Here is a 24,634-nt window from a genome sequence, read left to right as displayed (position 1 = left end):
TGCCCGGTCATTTGGTAACTATTGGAGGACAGGCTCCTTCTCTGGAAGTCACAGCCTATCATATATTTTTTTTTGCCATATTCGTAGCATATTTCTTTTTAAATCACAGATTTAACAGCGCTAAACAGCAGGTTTAAAGACTGTAGTCAGTAGATGGATAAAGATAACAGTAGAACGTCTCCCATAAGACATCCACCAGGCCATGCCAATAATCAAATAGACCACAATATCATGAACTGTGTGTTTTGAACTGACTTACCCTCATAAGACACTTTGAATCCCAAGGACCCACTGGTGTCATCTGTCTTGAAATTCAGCCACATCTGATGACTGGTGCTTACCACCAGGTCTGGAGTGTTAGTTCCTGAAAGCCTGCAAATAGAAACAGGATTCAGAAAACATATCTCATTTGGTAAGTTTAGAGCACAGCCTGATCCCGATGTACTCTATACCAAAAGCCCTGGCTGATTACAGAGTTACTCTGGCTCTGGGATTATGGGGCTCACTAATTGAGCGCATTAGGCCATTTGAGGTTTTGAGCACCCAGGAAGAGCGTGAGAGCGTGTGTGTGTGTGAGAGAGAGAGAGAGAGAGAGAGAGAGAGAGAGAGAGAGAGAGAGAGAGAGAGAGAGAGAGTACACAGGGATGTTATAATGCTCAGCGACTGCATGAGCACTCTCAAGGCTCTGCCAGAGAGTGCACATAAAGCAGCATCAATAAAACTTTATGTACACCATAAATTTCAGCACAATTAATAACAACACTCTGAGAAACATTCCAGAGCATCTGGTAAGGCAAACTGCATTACGGGCATCAATATGCAGCAAGCTTTTTTTTTTTCTGGAGGCGTGATCTTCTTGTAACTTTGAGAGCCAAAGTGATTGGCACTTAAGCACGGGGTATTTCTCCCATTCGCTACACAGAGGGCTGATGAAACGAGGAGAAACAGAGCGAGAGGAGGAGGAGGAGGAGGAGGAAGAATAGAGAATGTGAGGGTTAAAAGATGAGAACAGCAATGAAATAAAGAAACAAAAAAGCAAGAGCGTATCATGTACAAACGTGCCAGAGACAAAAGTACTCACACATGAAAGACAGTCCTTTGGTCCCCAATTACAGCTCCATCGCCCACCGTTAGAGTGTCGTAGCCACGCTCCAAGTCAAAGTCTTCAAAGGTCAACTTTATTACCTGCACACAAGCCCATCAGCTTCAATTACTGCACAGATCATCAGCCAGTCTATAACACCCCGACTATCCATTTACTCATTTATGCTTTCATCCACCAAGCTCATCAGCAGTCCTATTTTACATTCGCAAAATACAACTGAACCCAAACTACTTCCTGTTTCTGTATTAATGTAGCTGAGTTTGTGCTCAGAACAAAACTATAAAACAGTTTGGGATCGCTGTAGGTAATATTTGATTGATCATTCTGTACTAGAGGCAAGTGGATCAAGGTCAACTTCATGCAAATGGGGAAAAAGTGAAATATTACGGCAAAACACTCCCAAGCACACAGCAGAGAATGGTTTGAGTCGCACAAAGCGAAAAATCACTTCCGATTTTTTATTTATTTATTTTTTTTACATAATAAGTTTTAGCAAACCATCTGTTGTAGAATGTAGAGTGGATGTTGCTCCAAATAACTGGTACTGATGTTAAAATGGTCAAAATGATTAATTAAGTATAAATTTTTCTGTCTGATTGTGCAGTTTGAACTATATTACATGTGCGAAACTTCATCTAAAAAATAAAATCGATATTAACTTGAGGTAGTTGTAGCCATTTTCTAGGATCTCCATTCAGATTATGCAAATCACGTGTGTTTGCGATATTCACTCACTCTCACTCATTTTCTACCGCTTATCCGAACTACCTCGGGTCACGGGGAGCCTGTGCCTATCTCAGGCGTCATCGAGCATCAAGGCAGGATACACCCTGGACAGAGTGCCAACCCATCGCAGGGCACACACACACTCTCATTCACTCATGCAAACACACACTACGGACAATTTTCCAGAGATGCCAATCAACCTACCATGCATGTCTTTGGACCAGGGGAGGAAACCGGAGTACCCGGAGGAAACCCCCGAGGCACGGGGAGAACATGCAAACTCCACACACACAAGGTGGAGGCAGGAATCGAATCCCCAACCCTGGAGGTGTGAGGCGAACGTGCTAACCACTAAGCCACCGTGCCCCTCTTTGTTTGCGATATTATTTCCACTATATTTCTTCATACTTCTTAGAAAATTCCCACCAACCAGTGAGCTGTCCTTTCTCATACAACAGTTACCATCATGGGATGGAAAAAGGCAAGGCAAGTTTATTTGTATAGAACATTTCATACACAGAGGTCATTCAAAGTGCTTTACATAGAAATTAGAAAACAGTTTATAAGAGAGAAAAAAATATATGTAAAAATAAGAGACACACGATAAAATCATAATAAAAACAAAGAACAATTTAAAAAAATAAATGTGATTTTAATAAAAACAGTTTAAAATATGTTAAAAAGAATAAAACAGGAGTAAAAGTGATTTGGATAAAAAGTGCAGTCATTGTGAAGCATCACAGTGCTCATTTAGTAAATGCAGAGTTAAACAGATGTGTTTTTAATCTTGATTTAAAAGTGTCTACTGTTGAAGCACATCTGATCTCTTCTGGAAGCTGATTCCAGCTATAGGTGGCATAATAACTAAATGCTGACGCACCTTGTTTTGAGTGAACCCTTGGTATCTCTAACTGACCTGATCCTAATGATCTGAGTAGTCTGCTTGGTTTATATTCAATTAGCATATCTGTAATGTATTTCGGTCCTAAGCCATGAAGTGATTTATAAACGAGTAACAGTACTTTAAAATCTATTCTAAATGTAACTGGAAGCCAGTGTAAGGACCTGAGGACTGGAGTGATGTGCTCAGATTTTTTGGTTCTGGTCAGAATTCTGGCAGCAGCGTTCTATATGAGCTGCAGCTGTCTAATGGTCTTTTTGGGGATCCCAGTAAGGAGTCCATTGCAATAATCCACCCTGCTGGTAATGAAAGCATGAACAAGTTTCTCTAAGTCCTGTCTTGAGACAAAACATCTAATTCTGGCTATATTTCTGAGATGGTAGTAAGCTGATTTGCTTATCGCTTTCACATGGCCACTGAAATTAAGGTCAGACTCTAAAATTACACCAAGATTTCTGACTTTATTGTGTGTCTTTAGACCCCTAGAGTCAAGGTGTGTGTTAATCTTGAGAGTTTCATCTTTATTTCCGAATACAATGACTTTGGTTTTGTCTTTGTTTAACTGGAGGAAGTTTTGACGCATCCAACTGTTAATTTCATCAATGCACTTACATAGAGAGTCAATGGGGCTGTAGTCATTAGGGGACAGGGCTAAGTATAACTGGGTGTCATCTGCATAGCCGTGGTAAGCAATTTGGTTCTTTTTCATTATTTGACCAATTGGGAGCATATACAAATTAAAGAGAAGCGGTGCAAGAATTGAGCCCTGTGGGACTCCACATGTCATGGATGTCCACTCAGATTTATGGTTGCCTATGTTCTCATAGTAACCTCTCCCTTTTAGGTATGATTTAAACCATTTGAGGACCATCCCAGAAAGCCCTACCCAGTTTTCCAGTCTATGTAAGAGTATGGTGTGATCTACCGTGTAGATCGAAAAAGCTAAGCTTCCAAGAGAAGCTGTCAGGTCGGCAGTGTAACTCGGAGGTAGGTACTATCCTGCTCTCCTGGACTCTCTGCCACAAACAGCTGAATCATTATGATTCAAACTCGTAATCTATGGATGAAAGGTCGACACTTTTCAGTTGCATCACTCAGGCGCACCATTTGAGTGAAAATAAACAAATAAATAAATAAAAAGAAAGGAAAAAAAGGGAAACGACTGGGTTGCTTGATAGTGTCTACTACTTCCTTTGAACCAAAAACTTGCCTTTATCTTGCCCTTAAAAAATGTAGAGGAAAAAAAAATGTGGATTTTTTTTTGCTGCTGAATGTAATATGATGTCCAAACCTAGGCCTATTTTTGAGCCTTTTGCTTGAAAACAACATGTTCAATTAATTTAATATGAATTAGGTGCATTTGAATAATTCTGGTATTTAGAATAAGTATGTATTACCAGTTTATATTATATATATTATATATATTATATATATATATATATATATATATATATATATATATATATATATATATATATATATATATATATATATGTATATATTACCATATTTTTTGCTTCTGGTTCTGTGAGTTTTGGTCACAGAGTGCTCATTCTTATATCGTTAGAATCTGCAGAATCTGGTTGTGTTTGTAACGTGCAATGGCTGCATTTATTCATTTATTGTTTACGCATTTATTCTGTCTGTGCAATTAGCCGCTTGGTTTTGGAATTGTGTTTATCTTTAGGTGGAAAAAAAGGTGGGACAATTAAAAAATGATTTAGAAATTAAAAGATAGCAATCACTGAAATCCCACTGTTTAACGCAAACTTTGCCATGTATACACAAATCCTGCAGAACTGTCCAAACACTCAGTGTGACTGAGGTCTGAATACTGATGTGCACAGTTTCAGTATTGACTCCTCACTACACGTATCGAACTTAACTCTGAACATGGCCCATTGTCGATAAACATGGAACAACAGGAAAAAACACCACAACATGTAAAGGAAAAAAAAATAAAGTGCTCTAGTCTATTATTTCAAATTGTCTGCCATATTTCTGCCACATTCTTAATGTTTGGAAGCCAACTCCTAATAAAAATGCTTATATAAATGCAAATTGCATTCTGTCCTATGGTAAACACAGTGGGTAATGAAAATTGCCAGCAGTGAAGAAGTAGCATTCTGGGTCAGATCTTAGATAAATGGATCTTCATCTCGCTTTTTCTCCTCCCTTTAACCGTTTTTCAGGCTCTGTTATCCCTCACCATGTCGTCCTCAGCAGGTAAGACCTGCACATTCTTGCAGTCTCATGGGAAACAGTGGGTGTGGTATTGATTGGCAGTTTTATGGGCAGACAGTAAATATAGTAGACTCTCTGTGGGTTTCTGAGAGCTTGTAATCTCCTGAGCTCTAATCTTCTTTCATAGAGTACAAAATGCTGGCAGCAAATATGAACTTATGGTATGCTGTGAAGGTCGGCAGTGATCTGCTGCCTGGGAACCCAGAGCACTGGGGCAAAACTGGGTTTGTTCTGCTGAATAAACGAACCCGTGGAGCAAAAAAAAAGATGTCTAGTGAGAAGTTTATATTTATCTAGTAATAGTTTAAATTCACTAAACTTAAAATTTATAGCATAGCAGGTCATGTGACAATGGCATTATTTGTATTTATATATTTTTATACAGTATATATGTATGTGTGTGTGTGTGTGAGAGAGCTATGTAGTTTTTGATAGCTAAATATATATTCATTTTCACATGCTACTGAGTCTCAAATGAAAATGGCATAGACATTGCTGTATACATTTAGTCTTCTTCATCATTAAAGCTAAAATGTTATCATCATTAATCTTTTTTTTTACCAGTACACTGGTGTTCCATTATGCCAGTGCAATGGAAATGTTTTTTTTTTCTATCAGTATAAACAAATGGAATGCAAACGCAAATGCGAGTCTGATATAAAACGAGTCAGGACATTGTTGGCTTTCAGTGTGATATGTTTTTACCTCTGTTCAGATAACCTTACAAGAATTTTAGTGGCTAAATATAATGACTTCAGATTTTAGACGCTTCTGAAAAAGCACTTGGGGCATCTCAGAGAGCAGGAACAGGTTTGATATCACCATTTAATTTGAAGCCATAAATATTCACAAATGTGGAAAAAAATCCAACTGTTGTTTTTTGGAATTTTTTTTTTCTATGAATATATTGCCCATAGTATGCTAGGTAAAAACACAAATTCTTAATGCCCCGTGTCTCTACTCTTATATGAGCCATTAACCACCACTGTTAAGAGACATGGCAAAGAAATTCAATGCAGAACATGGACACAACAAAAACGGTGTAAACCTCATTTTTTTTGGCCTCTTGTAAAACGTTAAGCTATAAGCAATTTCTGTGCTGCATTCGCATTCTCAGGTAAGCAATGACTGCAGCTCATCCACACAACTGCATTTGAATTTTTAATCTTTTACATTTTTAGTATAAAATAATGCACAGATTTATTGTACTAATTTCTTTCTAGGTTGCTCTACTAGGTTGCTGTAGATTAGTTGTAAATGTAGGTGTAAATGGTTTCGTCTGTGAGTTTAGGTTGTGCTACTAATACAGATTTTCAAAAGAGTTGGCTTGTGCAAGCTCTAAACAGAAGATATTCACCAGGGAAGAGTTTCATAATATGTTTCAAACACTGTGTAGCTCGAAATGAAATTCACAGAAACTCAAAACTGAGCCTGAAGTCAATTTTAGACAAATGGAATTCAATTCAGTATTGCAGATAATACCAATTAGATGAATAAAAACAAACAAAAAAAAGCTAACAAACACTAATAATTAAAGCTGAAAGAATATGCCCCTGCTTTTTGGGAGCACAAAATTTGACCTTTTACTGCTTCCATGGGATTCGTTCATCTAGAACAGTAAGTCTCTACTCACATATTGACTCAGTTTGGGGGAATAATTTTTTTTTTTTAAATGTCCTGCCACTTCAAAATTGTTGAATCCTGCTTTCTCTCATTTTCTGCTTAAGACTGCATGTGTTTCTCTAGGTATTCAACAGATGCTCAGTAGAACCGCATTAAACCTGAGCTGTTCATTGTACTCACTTTCTTTGCTGGCTTGGGTTTCGATCTCCAACCGTTTGCTAAAACGTACTCTAAAACTAATTGTACAGAACACTTGTAAAAGTATTTTACAGAGATATGGACAAATTAGTTTCACACTTTTTCAGCCTCAACCACTTTTCCAGTGATCAAATGGAAAATGTATTTAGTACGTTTAACTTTTACTGTGACAAAGACACATTATAGCTTACATTTTAATTATTTCAAACATAAAATCCTGATTAAACAATGAAAGCTAGCAGTGGCTAGAGTGGCAATATCAAGCCGGCCGACGCTTCAGTGCAGAGAGAGTGTGGGGATTCGGGCACTGGCTCAGTGTAGCAAATACAATGCTCATTGTCAGGTACATTTCACGTAGCCCCAGTTTTGCTTCAATATCACGGCTGACCTCACGTCTCCTCTAGGCGCCATTGTGGACGGCACAAAAATAGAATGTCATTACGATTAGAAAGAGTAAGAACAGCCATGCTCCATCTTCATCTGCACCACTCTCCCAGAGCCCAGGCAGTGTCGAGTCTCCTCCCCGTTTCTACCCTCTGAGCAGGCGTGATAAGGGTAGAGATTTGTAAAACCATTTGTTTGAGCCCAGAGAAAGAAATCTGGCAAGCGAGCCAGAGCGTGGCCTTGAACTGGGCTCCAAAGTCAACACTATGGCTTTGTCCCTCCTGTAATAGCAGACTCAAAGGGGCACCAGTGTCCTCCTTTAGTTCTCTTATTCCTTTACTCTTTCTCTTTCCTCAGCTTCGATCATGCGTTCGATATTCTATCAACATCAATATCAATACACAGCCCGTAAAGGAAAGATTTTCCACAAAACATAACTAATAGAAACTAATAACCCATACCGTGTGAGAGCAAATGGTGGTGCAAAGACGACGTACCTTGGAAGGGTCTGAAGCTGTAATGATCCATGTGCAGTTGGCATTGTTATCATATTGGACTGGGAAGTTGGGGGAAGTAATGACACCACTGGGGCCTCGAAGTTGGCCTCCACACATGGGTGCTATATGAAAGAAAGACAGAGTCAGAGAGAGGGAGAGAGAATAAGCGAGAGAGAGGAATTACTTTATATAAAGTTCATTAACCTGACTTCTTGACTTCTCCATTTTTATTATAGAGCAGGCTTAAAGGCAACACTTTAGGTGGCAGAATGCAATTTTTTATTTTATTTTCTTTGGAAAATTACAGTCATTCCTGAACTGAAATACATTTTTCTTTGCATGTATCCTAACTGCAAGTAAATAATTATCCCTTTATTAAAATTTGGTCCACATCCTTAAAGTGAAAAAGTACCATTTTAAAACTTAATTTTTCAGATTTAGTGCAATTCCACTGAAAGACCTACAATCCTACAACTACTTTTATCAGTCTCGCCAGGATTTTGCCGATTTTTATTGTGATTGTTGTAGCCAAAAATATATGTGAATTTGCTGCAGATTTTTTCATTTTCACTCCCATGTTCAAAATCACTCAGCATTTAAACCCAAACAGTTGGTCTCTTTACTCAACTCAGTTCATGCTAACATCATGTGGAGGAATAACTGCTAACTACTTCATTCAGTTCACTACTGTTGATGCCAGAGTAAGGAAAATGTCTGCTATTATCTGTAAAGAGTTTATAAGCGCTATTCTGGGTTTTGATGATGATGTGATTGAGCAGAAGTATCACAGACATTTTGACAGTCGATATCTCATTAGAAACTGAACCGATCTTTATGCACACCGACTGTGTTTACTGCTGCATTTCTAAAACTGGCATGAACTACGTATTTACAGTTTCCACGCTTTAAAATTTTACAGCAATTAATCTTAATTAAAATACAATATAGCCTCTGTAAACCAATTGCTCAATCTTACTTTGTTGATTTGTATTGAATTCATTTAGTATAATGTGTATTATTTTAACAAAAGTTGTGAAAATAATAACGTAGTGATTTAATGCATTTAAATAACTGGCATTTATTTAATGGAGGGCATTTTTTATTTTCCCTGGAACACAAAAACAAGCGAAAACTTCCTAATGTAAGCTAGAAAGAACACATCAGTGGGTATATTTGCAGGAATTTATGTGCTCCTAATATTTCACTTAAGTGCAAATACCTGTTTGTCAGCACAGCCTATAAACTAGTGCATCATGGTAGCATGCTCAGTGATTTAAGAGAGCAATTATAGTAGTAGAGGCATGGATAAAGCCAATATTCAACACATATAGTAAAAAAATTGTTTTCCAAGCTGCCAGAAAGTGGTGTATATCAGGAGGATGTTTTTGACCAGGTGCCTTTTGAGGTTTATATACTGTATGTTTGATGACAAAATGACTTTTCTGTGACTTTCCATATTTTTGTTGTTTCAAATTTGAGTAGAGTCTTTTAAGTAACTTTAGTGTCCTCTAGGAGGACTTTAAAGCACTACCAAAATGAAAGTGCTCGCTGCTTAATGAGGAAGGAGGGCATAGTCAGTGTTTGCAGTAAATGAACAAGTCTGCAGGTCTGGGACTAGCTGCAGCTCTTTAATGAGCTATGTCTGAGGTGAGCTCCTCAGGGGGCTACACACACACACACACACACACACACACACACACACACACGAACACGTCCACACATACTTAAAGGTGAGTTGACAAGTTGACATTAAAGAATAAGTCTTTTATAAAGTTAATTAGCACCATGGCCCACTGACCACAGTTTTCACCTTCATATTATAATACATATAATCTCTGCTCTTTGGTATTTTACTTAATTTCTGTTATGGGCCATTTCCTAAAGATTTTCTTTTTCTTTTTCAGCATAGCTACTACTATGGATAGTGGTGTTGTCAATCTAGAAGAGTATGTAACTGGCAATCTAATTCTGAGAAAAATCTAAGAAAAAAATGAATATTTAGAATTAATGTGTGACATCCATGATTCACTTTTCAATGGAATTCTGAGTTGATTAATTTTTTTAGGTTAAACCATGTTCAGCACTGAATAGATCACCATGTTGGTCTATTGTTACGTTTTTGACTAGTTAAAGGTTTTCTTATTTTTCCACAATGCCTTTGACTAACTAATAATTGGGGTCTGTTTCGTTTCTAGTTTAAAAGGGTGATGAAGTAGCACTCTACTCCTTTAGTCTGTCCACATCTTCATCTGTACATTTAGCTCAAATGGATAAAACTTGAAGCATTAGCTTCCATAATAATTCTGACTAGCTTCAGTTCCATGCACCATGCTCACTAAGTTAAGCTGAGTTGAGTTGTATCTCAGTGCAACAGTATCGTAAAGTATCATGAAGTGCATTCTGTAACTAAGTTTAGCATTTGTATTAATTCTATGACTGATTCCTCATTAATATGATATTGAACATTGCTGGAAAATGAAAAGGGTTTGTTCTTTTGTTGTTAAGCATTTACAGCAATCCATTATCAGGGACACAAAGGTTAACATTTATGTCTAAGACACTGATATTTTTTCTTTACAAAATACCATTGTAACTGTGCTAGCAATGTCTCCCAGTGGTGTCAGTAGGACAAAACCCTTACCATAATACAGGACTGTGAGAAAATTTTTTGTGTTTTAAGGTGGAGCTTGTTTGTAATATCTGAGCAAGCAAGTGTCCAATATTTCCCCCAATTAGCTTCTTTAAAATGCTGGATAATCATTTTCATTTTAAAGAAACCATTTTTCCTTGTTTGAAAACTTTATTCAGTCTCTGTAAGTTTGCTGGTCATATACATGACTAGTGAGGCATATGTTGATAATGAATTAATCAGAAGTAAAGCGGAATTTTGGTAACTAATATGTACCATTACATAGAATGCGCCTTGCTACCTTGCTAATCATGTTAGCTGCTGGAATGTGTGCTAGTCTAAACAGTCATTAATGAAGAAAATAACCCTACTTAGGTAAATATAGCCAGAAAATGTTAGCAAAAATGATCTCACCACACTGGGGAGCTCATCCTCAGTTTCCAAACTACAGTAATGTAAGCTATTTAAATTCAATTAGATGAACCATATTTTCCACATACAACATAAAAGCTATGATACAATAACCTGCAGCAAGGAATTGCTTAAGGGAAAGGAACTCTCAAATGTACAAGAAGAGCAAATTAGATTCGATAATTAGATAATTACCTTCACTTTATGGTGGTGTTACCAGCCCATTTTGACCGAATTGAATCAGTGTGAAATTTAGCACCAAGGTACCTACAGTAAGTCATAGCTAGGTGTTTTAACACTAGAAGGCACAGAAGTGTGAGAAATAAAGTAGCTTGGAGAAGCCTTGGATAAAGAAGATGAGACTGACTTGAACCTTAAGGGCCCATTTAGACCACTGAAAGTACATAAATGTAAATAATTCCTCATTTTTTTTTTTTAATGAATTATACAAATCGTGTTGATGTGATCAATTATCCTAAATCCTGCAAATAATATTACTTTGCAAAAAATAAATAAATAAATAAATCTCACAACAAACAAAATCTCAAAGTTCGGCCACCGTTCAGTTTATTTGTTGAAAAACAGAATAACGCTGTCCTTAAGCATCATTAAATAATTGAAATAACCTTTTTTTTATTTTGTGTTCTTAAGGACAAATCAGATGTTTATTCTGAAGTGAATTTTTTTTTCTATCAGTGTCTTTCTTTTTTGTTTTTTTGAGTGCCATTTATTAGCATTCGAAGAAACAAGGTGAATAATTCCAGGAAAAGAGACAATTGATTGGAACAGGTTTTAAAATGCATAAGCCAAATATCACCACTCTTCACCTAACTAATGGGGCTGTAGTGCAGAGCCACAGGGTGTCTCTGCTAGTAAATACCTTCTCCTTCTGAGATCTATTCCTCTTTTTCTTGTATAAGGGCACAGTCCAATACCTGGTGTGAGCTAACCAACCAAAAACTGATCATTAAACAATCAAAAACAAAACTGCAACTGCAGTCTTCCATCTCAGAGCTGTCTAACTAAGTTTCTCCAGCAGTCTGCAGTAGCATTGTAACCGCTGTGCCGAGGCTGTTGGAGTAACAGAGGGGATGTTGTGTGCTAATGAAAGACTAATAGTCCACAGTGTGATGAATGATATTGCAGAAATAAATCAATATCACAAGGCCAAGAAGCACAAATTAACTATTGTGTATGTATCTGTGTGTATTAGGATATACTGTGTGTGTATTTATGCGTGTATCTCAGAGAGAGTAGAGGACACGGTGTAACCTAGACAAGAAAATTGGAACGTGAGGAATCTGTAAGCTGCAGGGCAGACAGCAATGCACTGTGGGTTACCTGAAGATAAAGTGTATTAACCTGTATGACATCTTTTACCATACTCACATCTGTTTCAGGATAATCCCTACTGGCCTAATGTATGATGTAAGGAGAGGAAAAGTACTCAAATCTACACTTATACAGGAAGTTAGTCCAAAGTTTTGAATCTTTTTGAAGTTAGAGCACCTAGAGCACCTAACTTCAAGAGCAACATAAAATCCAAGACTTTGTTCATCTCTATGGAGAGTCGCGAGGTCGCTGCATGAGGTGCCGACCACCTGCGGATCCGTAATTTTCGGATCCGTTTTGAGCGTTGGATCCGTTAAAAAAATTGAACTTGTGCGACTACACCGCATCCGATATGCCGACCGGATGTGATGTATTCCAATGTTGTCCTATCAGGTACGTGTGCGCGAGGTGATACGAATTATTGAAAAGTATTAATATTAACTTTAGTAATTTTTAAACTTTACCGAAAACAATCTTTTTGTTTTAAATACATTGTGATTGATAAAAAAGTAAAAAATTATTAATATTTATATTGTATTATTTTTAATGTTGCGTCCATGTTTCCTCATGGAAATTATTCACGGTCTTTCTGGATTTATTGTTGCATTGATTGTTTGTATTTACTCCTTCATTAATTAATTCCTTCATTCACCACGATAAATGGAGGGAGAATACAGGCTCTTGCTTTTACTGTCCTTTACTGGAAACGCCAAAGAAAACATTGCAAATCAGTGTGTATTAAACACCACCTGACTCGGAGAAAAGGTTTAGAAAATCACCGTTTAGTGCAAGAGTTGCGCCTTAATGGATTTTTGTCACGATCATCTAGTAATGGGTTTTCCGAGACCGCGAGAATTAACTTCTCTCCCATGTTGACGTCTACACGATCATATTGCATATTCCGTGCGACTGTCACTAGGGGGCGAAATCCGACAGTCGTGTCCGTTTGTCGTGTGCAGTGTGAAGGCGGCGTACGTAGCAGGCTAGCTACCAGCTAGTAAACAGGTCTGTATTAGTTTCAGTTTACATTCATTTCATTTTCTACCGCTTATCCGAACTACCTCGGGTCACGGGGAGCCTGTGCCTATCTCAGGCGTCATCGGGCATCAAGGCAGGATACACCCTGGACGGAGTGCCAACCCATCGCAGGGCACACACACACACACACAATATTTTTCCCAGAGATTCCAATCAACCTACCATGCATGTCTTTGGACCGGGGGAGGAAACCGGAGTACCCGGAGGAAACCCCCAAGGCACGGGGAGAACACGCAAACTACACACACGCAAACTACACACACGCAAACTACACACACGCAAACTACACACACACACACACACACACACACACACACACACACACACACACACACACACACACACACACACACACACACACACACACACACACACAAGGCGGAGGCGGGAATCGAACCCTGACCCTGGAGGTGTGAGGGGAACGTGCTAACCACTAAGCCACGTGCCCCTCGTTTCAGTTTACATTGGTAGTTTATTTTCTCTAGTCAAACCTATCAAAATACACTTGTCAAAACAGTTGTTGTTATTACTAGTATTCGATAAATTAGCTAGTTAGCTTAGCATACAGGTTCTGTAGCTAAAGATTTCTAGATGTGATAGATCCAAACCTGAGAAAAGCAGGGCTGTCAAGTGTCACACATTGAGATTGACAGTCACGCATTTCGGTCTTTTGTCTCGCTCTCTCGCCACACATTGTATTTCTCACGCAGAAAAAACTTTTTGACTATTTATCATATATTTAATAAGCCGCAGCGCCCAAAATGTATCAGTCCGCACCGCTGTCTCTATGGAACCGGGCAGGAATCAAGCGCGTCTCCTTCTTAGTCGAGCCTGATACTTATCAGCCAATCAAAAAAAGAGGCTACACAATAGCCAATCAGAAAATAGCACTATTGTATCTGGGTGAGATTTAACGCAACAACCAATAAAAAAAAAAACATATTCATTAGAGAGGGTATTTTTAGAGAGCTTGTCTCTGGACGGGACATTGTCCCCAATCATGACCCTAAAAATGTCTTGGCTTGAGCTGAACTGTTTTAAATGGGAGCAACATTACAAATGATAAAGGAGTCCAAAAAGGCAACAAACACAATAAACACCAGTCATAATCTCTCTCTCTCTCTCTCTCTCTCTCTCTCACACACACACACACACACACACACACACATACACATACATATTAATAAATGGAAATTTAACAAGTATTTGGTTAAAATGTGGTCAGTGATCTTGGTGAATATTTTTTTTTTTTTGGGGGGGGGGGGTAGTGTTTGGTGTCTGGGGGAAAGGCGGGTGCTGAGGATTTGGAAATGTCACTCTTGCCTGTCTTCAAAACTTGAGAGCCCTGGAAAAGGGAGTGATGGTTTGACAGTATAAGGCTGGGTAACCTTACATAATATAGGATCTATCAAAGATTCAAACATTTAAGCTGATTTTTAGTTGTATTCTTACTGCCTAGAATTTCGTGGAATGCCAAAAGGTTCTGTTTTGGGCTTTGAACATGATATCCACACCACTGAAAACACCACTGTGAAGAGGAAACAATTGCGAGAACTCTTGAGGACAATCACAATCAGAAAATTAGTAAAGCTTAATAAAGTCATTAATCAGTGCTGAGTGTGGTTAAATAAGCTGATTAGTAAAGAGATAGGCATCTTATCCCTCCTAGGAAATCTGCTGCACAGATTGTCTGCTTTCTTCGTTAGCTTCTCTCTGCTCATCCACACTATGTCCTTTTTCTGTTACATAACCAATATAAAACACGTGTAATGCATGTGGGAGGTTTTCTGAATGATACAAATTCGGTGTTGAGCACATGAGCATGAGTGGTACCTCTACAGATGGGTCGGTCATCACTCCATCCTACGTAGTTGTCAGTTACACGCATGCAGGTTATGCTCTTGGAGCCCTGCAGCTCATAACCTTCATCACAGGAGAAGTGCACTGTGGCCCCACGTCTGCAAATAAAAAATAAAATAAATAAAAGCTTAAATGCTTATTAACATTCATTCATTATCACACAAAAATTAATAAAACAGGTGACACTTTGTATAATTTGTATAATAAATTGATAATGCATTATTTTATAGATCAAAGGTAGTATAACAAAATTGCTTACATAATACCTTAAAGATGTAGTCGCTAGAAAAAGGGAAAAAAGCTAACATTATGTAATAGAGTTTGTCAACTTAGATTGTTAAGTCTATTAATACAGAAAGGGATATAAACTAGCGTTTAATTTCCTGCAGAGGGGACGACTATATTACTTTTTCGTGTAGCACGTTGTGTTTGTGACCCCAGCAAAAAGTCATTACTAACATTTCTGCTGTGAGCTATGGGGCTTTCTCTTCAGATAGCAAGTTAATTATTCCAGTATGGCTTGCATCCATGTTTTCTCCAGATATGCTTAACTGCAAGGTGACACACTGTGTTTATTGTGCTAGCAGGAGAGCTACTGTATATGACGGCTTTGTGCTGTACTTTGTTTTGCACGGTTTTATCAGTGTTCCCAACAGCTTGATCCTGATTCCAAAAGTAAATATATAAATAAATAAATCACCTGTCATTTGTGCATGCTAATCAATCCACATAGTAAAAAAAAACAATCTTCTGCCAACCAGATTGGCCAGTTTGGAAGCAGCGACTTGCTGGAGCATCGAGGTGTGTCGCAAAAATGAAGTGCATATGTTTAAACATAAACACCAAATGAAGTCTATTTTCCTTCTCTTGTTCATGAATGTACTTTCCACTGCCCAACAAAAATCTAAAATGAATATCCCAGGAGATCTGTATGCTGCTGAATTGTCCACCTCTGTTTACGAACACCTCTTATTAACTAAGCCTGTAAAAACTCTTATAAGCAATTACAGTTACATAGCTTACTCCATATAAAGAATGAGGATATTCATTCATAATATTGAGTTATAAAATGATAAAATATTTGTTTATATGAATGGACAGAGAATGTATTAAAACACAGGTCTAGAGTTTTTAAGGAGTTTTTATTATGTAATTGATATATTTACATGCACAGCACTTTTTTTTTTTCACTTCATGCTTTATGTATCTTGACATCATGAAGTGAAAAAAAAGTGCTGTGCATGTAAATATATCAACTAGTGTTATTGGTATTACATGTAATACACACTTATGCATAAAAGAGAAAAAGTAATATATGACTAAATTGTGCCTTTCCTGGTCACCGGGGTTGTACTGTATGTGTTTTTTCCTGGAAATGTGGAAGTAGCATGTATTTAGATTGATTTTAGATGCATAAATGGACCATCATTATTTTTAGTGCTTTAAAGATAAATGCACCTTTTATTACATGTAAATATAAAAAAGAAGATAACATCTGAGAATTAGGTATTATAATTTTTTTCCCTAAAAGAGAGTGGCAGACTCATAACTATTATGTAATTAATGCATATACTGTACAAAGCTTCACATATGAAAGTGTGATAGAAAGTGTTACTACTATAGATTCCAGTAGGACTGGAGCATCAGTTTTTAATGCCAGATGTTCATTCAAATGGTTTAATCTAACACAGAAAGCTGGAACACAGTAACACAGTGTTGTTGAAAATTCCAGGTGCTATCAGTCACTATCAGTCCTCCAGAGTGTCCCTGTTTCATTCTCCTCACTTACACACTGAACTCTTTGGCACCTGCTGTCTAAAACCCTTCACACACATGTGTGAGTGTGTGATAGCCAGGACCCCTCCAGGGAGAAAAAAAACCTACCACCTCCAGGTTGGTGTTGGCCTGGTTTGACCTCTGTGGGTGACTCACTCTTTTCTGACAAGTGGACAAGAGCTCGTGTTGGTGCAGAGGCAGCAGTGTGTGTGCTATCCATTACTAATCACTTGACAGAAGAGCGTTCAGATAGCACAGAACATTCAGGTAAAAATGAAGAGAGAACGTGTGAAATTGATCGTCCCTATTCATCTGTGTTCCAATTCTCAGAGTCTGTCTCTATGAGTCTTTGTCATCTCCTACTCTCTCCTCTTCACACTCCTTCGGTCTGACCTTTGAGATCTCAAAGTCCATGTTTATTCAGATCAAATATCAGCAACGAGGCTTGAGAATTAAAAGGACAACGAGAAATCAAGCAGATGTTAACCTCCAGCATTTCCTGCCTTTTTGTCAAGCAGACAGAAAAACTGTTAATCTTCCTTTGAAATTAGTCTTTTAATGAACAATCCATGAAATTATTTCACACCTGAAGTCTGTGCCTTTTCTTTTCCCCCTGTCTGGGATCCCAGGGTCCAGGCACATGTTGTGTCCTTGCGCCACACCCATCTGGGATACTGCAAAAGAAATGGAGATTTTTATGGAATATTTTAAAAACGTATACAACAAGACGCTGGACATTGACCACTTATGTTCATAAATGTACACCTATTGAGATATAATGAATGTCATGTGCGTGTTCTTGTTCAATTTAGTGCTTAACTTGATTTTCTGGAAGATCTATTTAAATTACTGAAATTACCTGAGTGCAGTTCCTGCATCCAAGGTTGCCAATTATTTCTTATGCACTACTTTAAGAGCATGAGGTGGTCAATAAAAGCACTAGTAATTAAGGCTAAAATAATATGAACAGGAGTGTTACGGGTGGGAATTTTAACAGTATAATGAGCTAGTCTAAGGAAAATTACACGCTCATGTTCACACTCATTCTGATTGCTCTCACCTGGACTCTTACACGATCACAGCCATTGTATATGGACACTAATTCCACCAGTACAGTGTGAAGTAAAGGCTAAGTGTCGTAGCTGTATTTACCAAGCCTTATGATCACTCGTTATGTATTTTATGGTCACAGATACTTTTGTAGTTCCTGGTTTATGTCCTTTTTTTGTTAGCATATCATCTGACTTCTTCCTGTTTCATTTTCTGGGTTTGTTTGTTTTGCATTGATAAAATTAAAAATCTGAACCTGTCAATGTCTCTGCGTCCTTACAGTCTTTACACATGATTGTAGAATTAATAAAAAACCAAAACAAATCAAACAAAACCCCTAATTGTTTTCTTTCTGAGGGATATAATATTGAGAATGACTTTTCTGTGTAATGTTGATTTTTACTAAAAATTCTAAGTTGTCAGTGTTTATTTTACTGCCATTATAAACTACAAAGATTGAAACCAATGAGGCCAATGTGGCAACAAGGAGGTGTGCAGTATATCATTCTATATTCTTCTGTGCGTTTGATAGCAGTCAAGTATGATAAGGTTGGGGATATATCAGAGTAACTGCTACCTGCAGAGGTGGCATTATAACGTTTTCACAAAAGTAGTGGTTTGCGTAGCCAAAGGGTTTTCATCGCAGTCCATGTCCTCTGCAGAGAAATGGAGGTTAATGTAATATGAATTAGGGTCTAGAGAGACAGGGTTTTGAAATCTTTGGGGAGTCAGAGCTGGACAAAAAAGACATGAGAACCAATAGAGTCAGGCAACTTGAGTAGGTAAAATGTGATGTTAGGATTGTAATAGAAGAAAATGCATTTTAATCAGCATGCATTTTAATGTAGAAGTGAGGTAAGTGTCCAATCATATGCTGTGACTAACCCTGAAACCATGACACCATAACAACCCTAAATATGAATATACATGAGCAGCGGGATTGAACGGGGTTGACTGACAAGGTAATTTACAATCTCTGCAAATTTGTCTCTTTGCACACTCTGGGATCCACCCACATGATTTTGCTGCCAGCCTATAAAATGGTATTTTGTATCTCAGTAGTGCTTAGCAGATACTAAAAATAATGAACAAGAAGTTCACACTGACTAGATCTCAAGAAAAGGTCGTAATGCTGCTTGATACTGATCGAACTCCATATTGGTACAATGGGAAAGAAGGTAAAAATAATAATAATCTGTGTCGTCTATTTGATGTAATAATTATATATGTTATTACTGCTGATTTAAAGCTGTGTCAGCACTGGCTATAGCATTTTCTGTTCTGAAAAGGAAATAAATCCGAGTATACTATTACTCACAACATGAGGTATACGGTAGGTAGTATTCTTATCAGTAATAATGCTGAAATAAAGATTCTTTTTACTGTGGCTTAGGAGGTAAGAGTGAAAATGTGGAGGCGATGGTTGAGCTACTTGACTGAATGAAGTGCGACATCACAAAACGCATTAGTGAATATCCAAAAATAAGCCAAAACCCAATGTTGGATTTTTCTCTTCAATCTAGCCAATTCCACCAGCCAGCACTCACATAATTATACAGCAGCTACAGTACAAACCGGGGTGGGTGAAAGCTAACAAATGCTTCGTCCAAGACACGTGAAGCTAGCCAGCATCATCGTCATGAGCACATGAGCTTCCCAATCTTTACACAGCAACGCTATACACTCAGTTTCTTCCCTGCCACATACATGAGCTCACAGACTCCTAAGACTGGATAAGTGACATGTGAGAGCACGCAGAGCACATTTTGCTCTTCAGACTCGTTGCCATGAATGACTGTGGAATATTCAGGATTTACATTTGCATTTATGCCATTTGGCAGAGACACTTATTTCAAACATCTGAGTAGCTGAGGGTTAAAGAAAGGCTCCAACATGGCAGTTTGGCTTCCGATCAGAAGTCCAACATCTTAACCACTGAGCTACCAGTGATCAAAGGATTTCAATTCACAATCTCCAGATGACAGGACAAGTGGTTTTTTTGGTTACTTGAGAACCTGCAACATTTGAATGAGATATTTTTTTATGCAACATGTAATAATTCTTTTTGTGTTCACTTTTTTTTCCCCTTTCTCACCTGTTGACCTGATTGAACTGGAGATAAACAAAAATAACTTGATATCATTTTAGCATCTTTTGGCACTAACTTACCTTTATGTCTATAACAACTGATGGAACTGCTGTCTTTATAGATTGCAATTTAAAATCTTAGTTTTACTACACCGTGTAATTACAAAAATAATATTACTAAAAAAGCTATTTCTTATTTGCATGTATTTCATTTTCTGTAATTGAATATCACAGTGTAATATTGTGATAACTAGCACTGACATAATACTACAAGACAACAAGCACACAATTTCAAAGACTATATAACAAGTAACTTAGATTTTCATTTCAGAGAAACACCACCCCTTATCATTAAGTAACTGCACTGCCCCCTTTTAGACAAGCTATGCGTCCACTGGACAGACTTATCCATTCCAGATAGATAGTGAAAATGACATTACGGATCAATGAGTGTGCCCAGGGAGTCTGGGCTCTAGTGATGTGTGACTCTGAAGGCTGATGGTGGCAGGCACGACTGAAATGACACAAAATGATTGGCCAAGGCATCTGTGTGCCAGGTTTCATACATATTGATGTGGGACAAAAGGCCACAATTGTCAGAGCTGCCACTGAGTACCCTTATGAAGCTTATGGCTCATACACACACACACACACACACACACACACACACACACACACATACGCATGCAGTGGAAGGTGACGTTTTGTCATGATGGTAAGATAAGGTAATAGAAAGGTAAATAAAGCATTAATGTTGGCAGTGTGAAAGAAGACAGAAGTCTGGTGAGACCTCCAGACAAAAAGCAAAATTACTGATGCTTTCTTTTTTTTCCATCTTCCGCAAGACTGAAATTCTTTAAATGAGTTCCCAAGGACAGAAATTCCCTTTGTTTCTTTTCTTAACACACACAATGAATACATTGTAAAGGCTATGTTTTGTAGTAATGGCAGTACGAAATTTGGACAAAACTAGAATAAAATAGATATTTATTCATTTGCTAAACCTATTTTATTCAAAGTGACTTACAAGTAATGCAAATTTATTTAAGATACAGTGTTCACTGGTTTATGCCTCATTCTATACAAGTTTTCCTTACAACCTGGGAGCAGGAAAGGCATTTCTTTGCTGCTCAGTAACCTCCTCACTGATAATACAGTAGTGACATGTGAATGAAAGTGGGAGTGGAAAATCTCTGGATGTCCAACCTCCCTCTACTCCTCAAACGTGTTGATCACTGACAGTGACTATGAATACATTATTTGGATCGAATACATAATATTCTAAGTGGACACACAGACACAGAGTTGTTTCCTATGGAATCAGAGCTTTGAATATATTAATTTGTTGCTTACACTCTAATTGCCTTCCTATTTCCACTTATCTATTCATATCATAATATGGGCTAAGTGGGAAATGAGTCGTACATAAAATTCACGTTAGTTCATATTGCATAACATGCCATATACATGTATATTTAGAACATCCTCCAAATGAGACCAGCGTCTCAGAAATAACTAGATCATCATCTAATGTGGTCCTTCACCTATTACTAATTGTTTGAAGGATCCACCTTCTGAAAAAAACACGAACACTCAGAGAATTCTGAAGGCACTTTTCAAAAGCACTTTTCACAGCCCATACGAGCCTAATCGGGCATAAAGGTCATGGTTAAAATCCCCAAAATAGCTCTGTGACAGTTATGAGACTTAAGCACACAACCATCCAGTCACTAGTACAGAGCCTTAATGGTAATGATATCGGTGTTCTGGTATGTTTAGTTAACAAAATGGATTCATTTATTAGGAAGACAGATTTGCTGTGGACCAATGAGGAGAAAGAGCACAAAAACACCTACACACTGAAATCTTGCTGTGGTTGTCTTTACTTGGAAGCATCTTCACTCCTCTGGACTTCAGCTCTGTCATCTTCTTTACTGCAAGACAAAAAGACACAGTGCGTCATGGCATTTTGAGGACAACAATGATGCACAGTGTGTGTGTGAGTAAATAGTAATTACAATCATAGATTATTTTTAGACTCGGAATACACAGGTGTTGCCGGGATCATGTTCTGCATCAGTCGAATGAGGAATGAAGAACAACTAGCTAGAATTACAGGCACTGACACTTCGTGACTTGTGTTTGAACCAAATTATTCAAATTATTTTGTGTGCTACTTGTAACAGAGTTATTTGTTCGCAGCTGAATATGTAGCTGCTTCTTATTCAATTAGCAAATCAAAACAAATTTCCACGTCCTCCATTTACAAAATTGTCTACCTTATGTATGTTTCTTCCTTTTACTACTTATGACATTATATTAAAATAATGTAAAGTGTATTTTATTACCTTATTACATATTTATTATTATTATTATTATTATTATTATTATTATTATTATTATTATTATTATTATTATTATTACATACAAGGTTTTTGCTTCAATAGTTAACTTTACTCTAAACACCATCAGGGATATAATGAAACTTTCTCAACTCTCTCTACTAGGACTGAAGGACGTGCATGTGTTCTTGAACATGAGTCCTGTTTAATAATATCATCTGTATAGGATTAACCTCAGTAAATATGGTTTTGATCTCATCTAATAGTTAATAAAAATAAAATTTGCGTCATCTATTTTCATATACAGAGGGTTTGAGAAGAAATAAGTCCTCACGAAGCCAACGAGTTAAAGTTACTGGTTAGATGGTTTTGTCTTGATCTTTTCTCTGTCTTGATTTTTGTTTTGACTTAATCTTGACTTATCCTTTATAGTCCTTACGACATGTTAACAAACTTTGATCACAGCTAGACAAGGATGGTGTGGACTAGACTATAGGTAGTTGTCCAAGTGGAAGAACACCTTCTCATAACAATAACTATAAAGTCCTAACAAATTTAAGGGTTTCCCCGCTTTAATCTACGCTTCAGAAAGACTATTAGTACTACTATCTTTAACCATGTCACTTCATTGGTTTTAAAATGTATTAAGGTCATGTATGCCAAATTTTCAATATTTTCTATATTCAAATAACAAATTTAAGTGGATATGCTTCCTCAATTAAAAAAAAAACCCTTAAGTCTCTTAGAAACTGTCTATGATATGGAGGGACTCAAACATTTTACTCATCGAAGACAAAACAGAAGGCTAAGTGGCTTATTATGTTAAGAGTATCTACTCATTGGAAATTAGCCATAAACACACTTGTGATGAAAGAAAGAATGAGATGGAGAAGAGGAGCAGGAGGGGGGTCAATTGGAAATCTAATTAAGGGCTTAGCCTTCCTTTCTCCTCTTCCTGACAGTATTTATTTATCAAACTGCAGACCTGTAATCCTATCCAATCGCTCTGATCTGCTTACAGAGGTGAAATTCTCCCAGATTTTGCCTTTGTTTTTTCCTTCCGAGACAGCTAATCCCGCTTTTCAGCTCATCCCCTTTAAACGGAGACCTCTGAACTTTGGAATGTGATAAGAATGCAGGCAGGGCAGTAGTGTGGGGCAGGATGGGCCAGAAGCATCAGTGGGCAGTGGTGAGCTCAGGGCTACTGATCAGAAGGTTTGGAAATCAGGCTTTGGTACTGGCACTGCCAATTTTGGGCCCTTGAGCAAGGCCCTTAATCCTCTTGACCAAATTATGGTTGATCATATACTCTATCCCATCTTATTAACAATCTAATCTATATGATGGGGATAAAAAAATAATTATTGTACTGTATCTTCTTCTACAACAATGATATAATAGATTGTTTCATAATGAATTTTAGGCTGAAAAAAAATCCCTCTAATAATAGCAAGTTATTGGTTGGTTTTAACTTCAGGAGGTCAGATAAAAATTTGCATCGCAGTATACTTGGTTGTAGATGTAAACCAGAAAAGGAAACAGAGTAGACAATTCACTAACATTGAAGATCTAGAATTTTTTAATTGTGCCTGTCAATACAGGTAGCAACCATGAATATTCTGAAGGTTTTGTTTACATTTCACTTAATGTATCATTTAAGTTACTCAAAAAATACATTACAATTCAAAATGACTTATAGATATAAGTTATTACATTCATAAACATATTTATGAACTATGTTTTAATATGTGGCTTGATAGCATTAAACTTCTTACAAAACATATCTCATTTGCAGGGAAAATAAGAAATTAATTCAAGAAGCTAGCTTATGCTAATATTTTTTATGACAAAAGAATTAAAGTTGTCATTTATAGTTGTCATTAAATGATCTGGACTGTTACATTAGTATCATTACATTATAGTAATGGAAACAAAACATCATTTGTCAGACCTCCTACCTTGGTACTGAGCACTGAATCCCCTTAGCTTATGGTTGCCATCAGTGGTAAAGTGGATACGTAGCCAGTTCTTACTGCTAATAATAGGTGAGGGAAGATTTGGACCTGTGAACCTGCAACACAAAACAAATAGACACTGTTTAGAAAGCCATAGAACAATACAATTCATAATGAACCCTTCAGTTACCAAAAATAATGCCAGTAACTCTGCTAATGTGAGAATTGTATGAAAATCTAATCTAATGAATGCATAAACTCTATTAAAGCCAGCTTTATACCAGTGAGCAGGTTCTTGGGATGACAAGAATTAGCTCTTATTATTAAGACAAAGCTGTTCTCATTATTGTTTCACATTGGGACCCATTGAGGCATTGCAGAGAATGCTAAGCACATAAGCTGAAGAAAAATCTGAATCTTCCTGACAGAGAGGCAGAGACTGAGCCTCACCGTGTGTACCAAATGTCACATTTGG

General features: G+C 37.4%; 1 protein-coding gene across 1 annotated transcript in view; it reads right to left on the bottom strand.

Annotated features, from left to right (window-relative positions):
* Positions 1–24,634, bottom strand: part of csmd2 (CUB and Sushi multiple domains 2) — a 250,762-nt gene that overhangs the window by 123,829 nt on the left and 102,299 nt on the right. Inside the window, exons 5-11 of the mRNA XM_060897641.1 lie at positions 24,163–24,275; positions 21,719–21,796; positions 17,311–17,398; positions 14,922–15,046; positions 7,679–7,800; positions 1,082–1,185; positions 260–372 (exon numbers count right to left, since the gene is read on the bottom strand). Coding sequence (XP_060753624.1) covers positions 260–372; positions 1,082–1,185; positions 7,679–7,800; positions 14,922–15,046; positions 17,311–17,398; positions 21,719–21,796; positions 24,163–24,275 — 743 coding nt within the window. The remainder of the gene's footprint in view (positions 1–259; positions 373–1,081; positions 1,186–7,678; positions 7,801–14,921; positions 15,047–17,310; positions 17,399–21,718; positions 21,797–24,162; positions 24,276–24,634) is intronic.

This window comes from Tachysurus vachellii, chromosome 21, assembly GCF_030014155.1.
Source record: "Tachysurus vachellii isolate PV-2020 chromosome 21, HZAU_Pvac_v1, whole genome shotgun sequence".
Taxonomy (NCBI): domain Eukaryota; kingdom Metazoa; phylum Chordata; class Actinopteri; order Siluriformes; family Bagridae; genus Tachysurus; species Tachysurus vachellii.
Note: the sequence above shows the minus strand (reverse complement) of the source record. Positions and strands in the feature narration are given on the sequence as shown.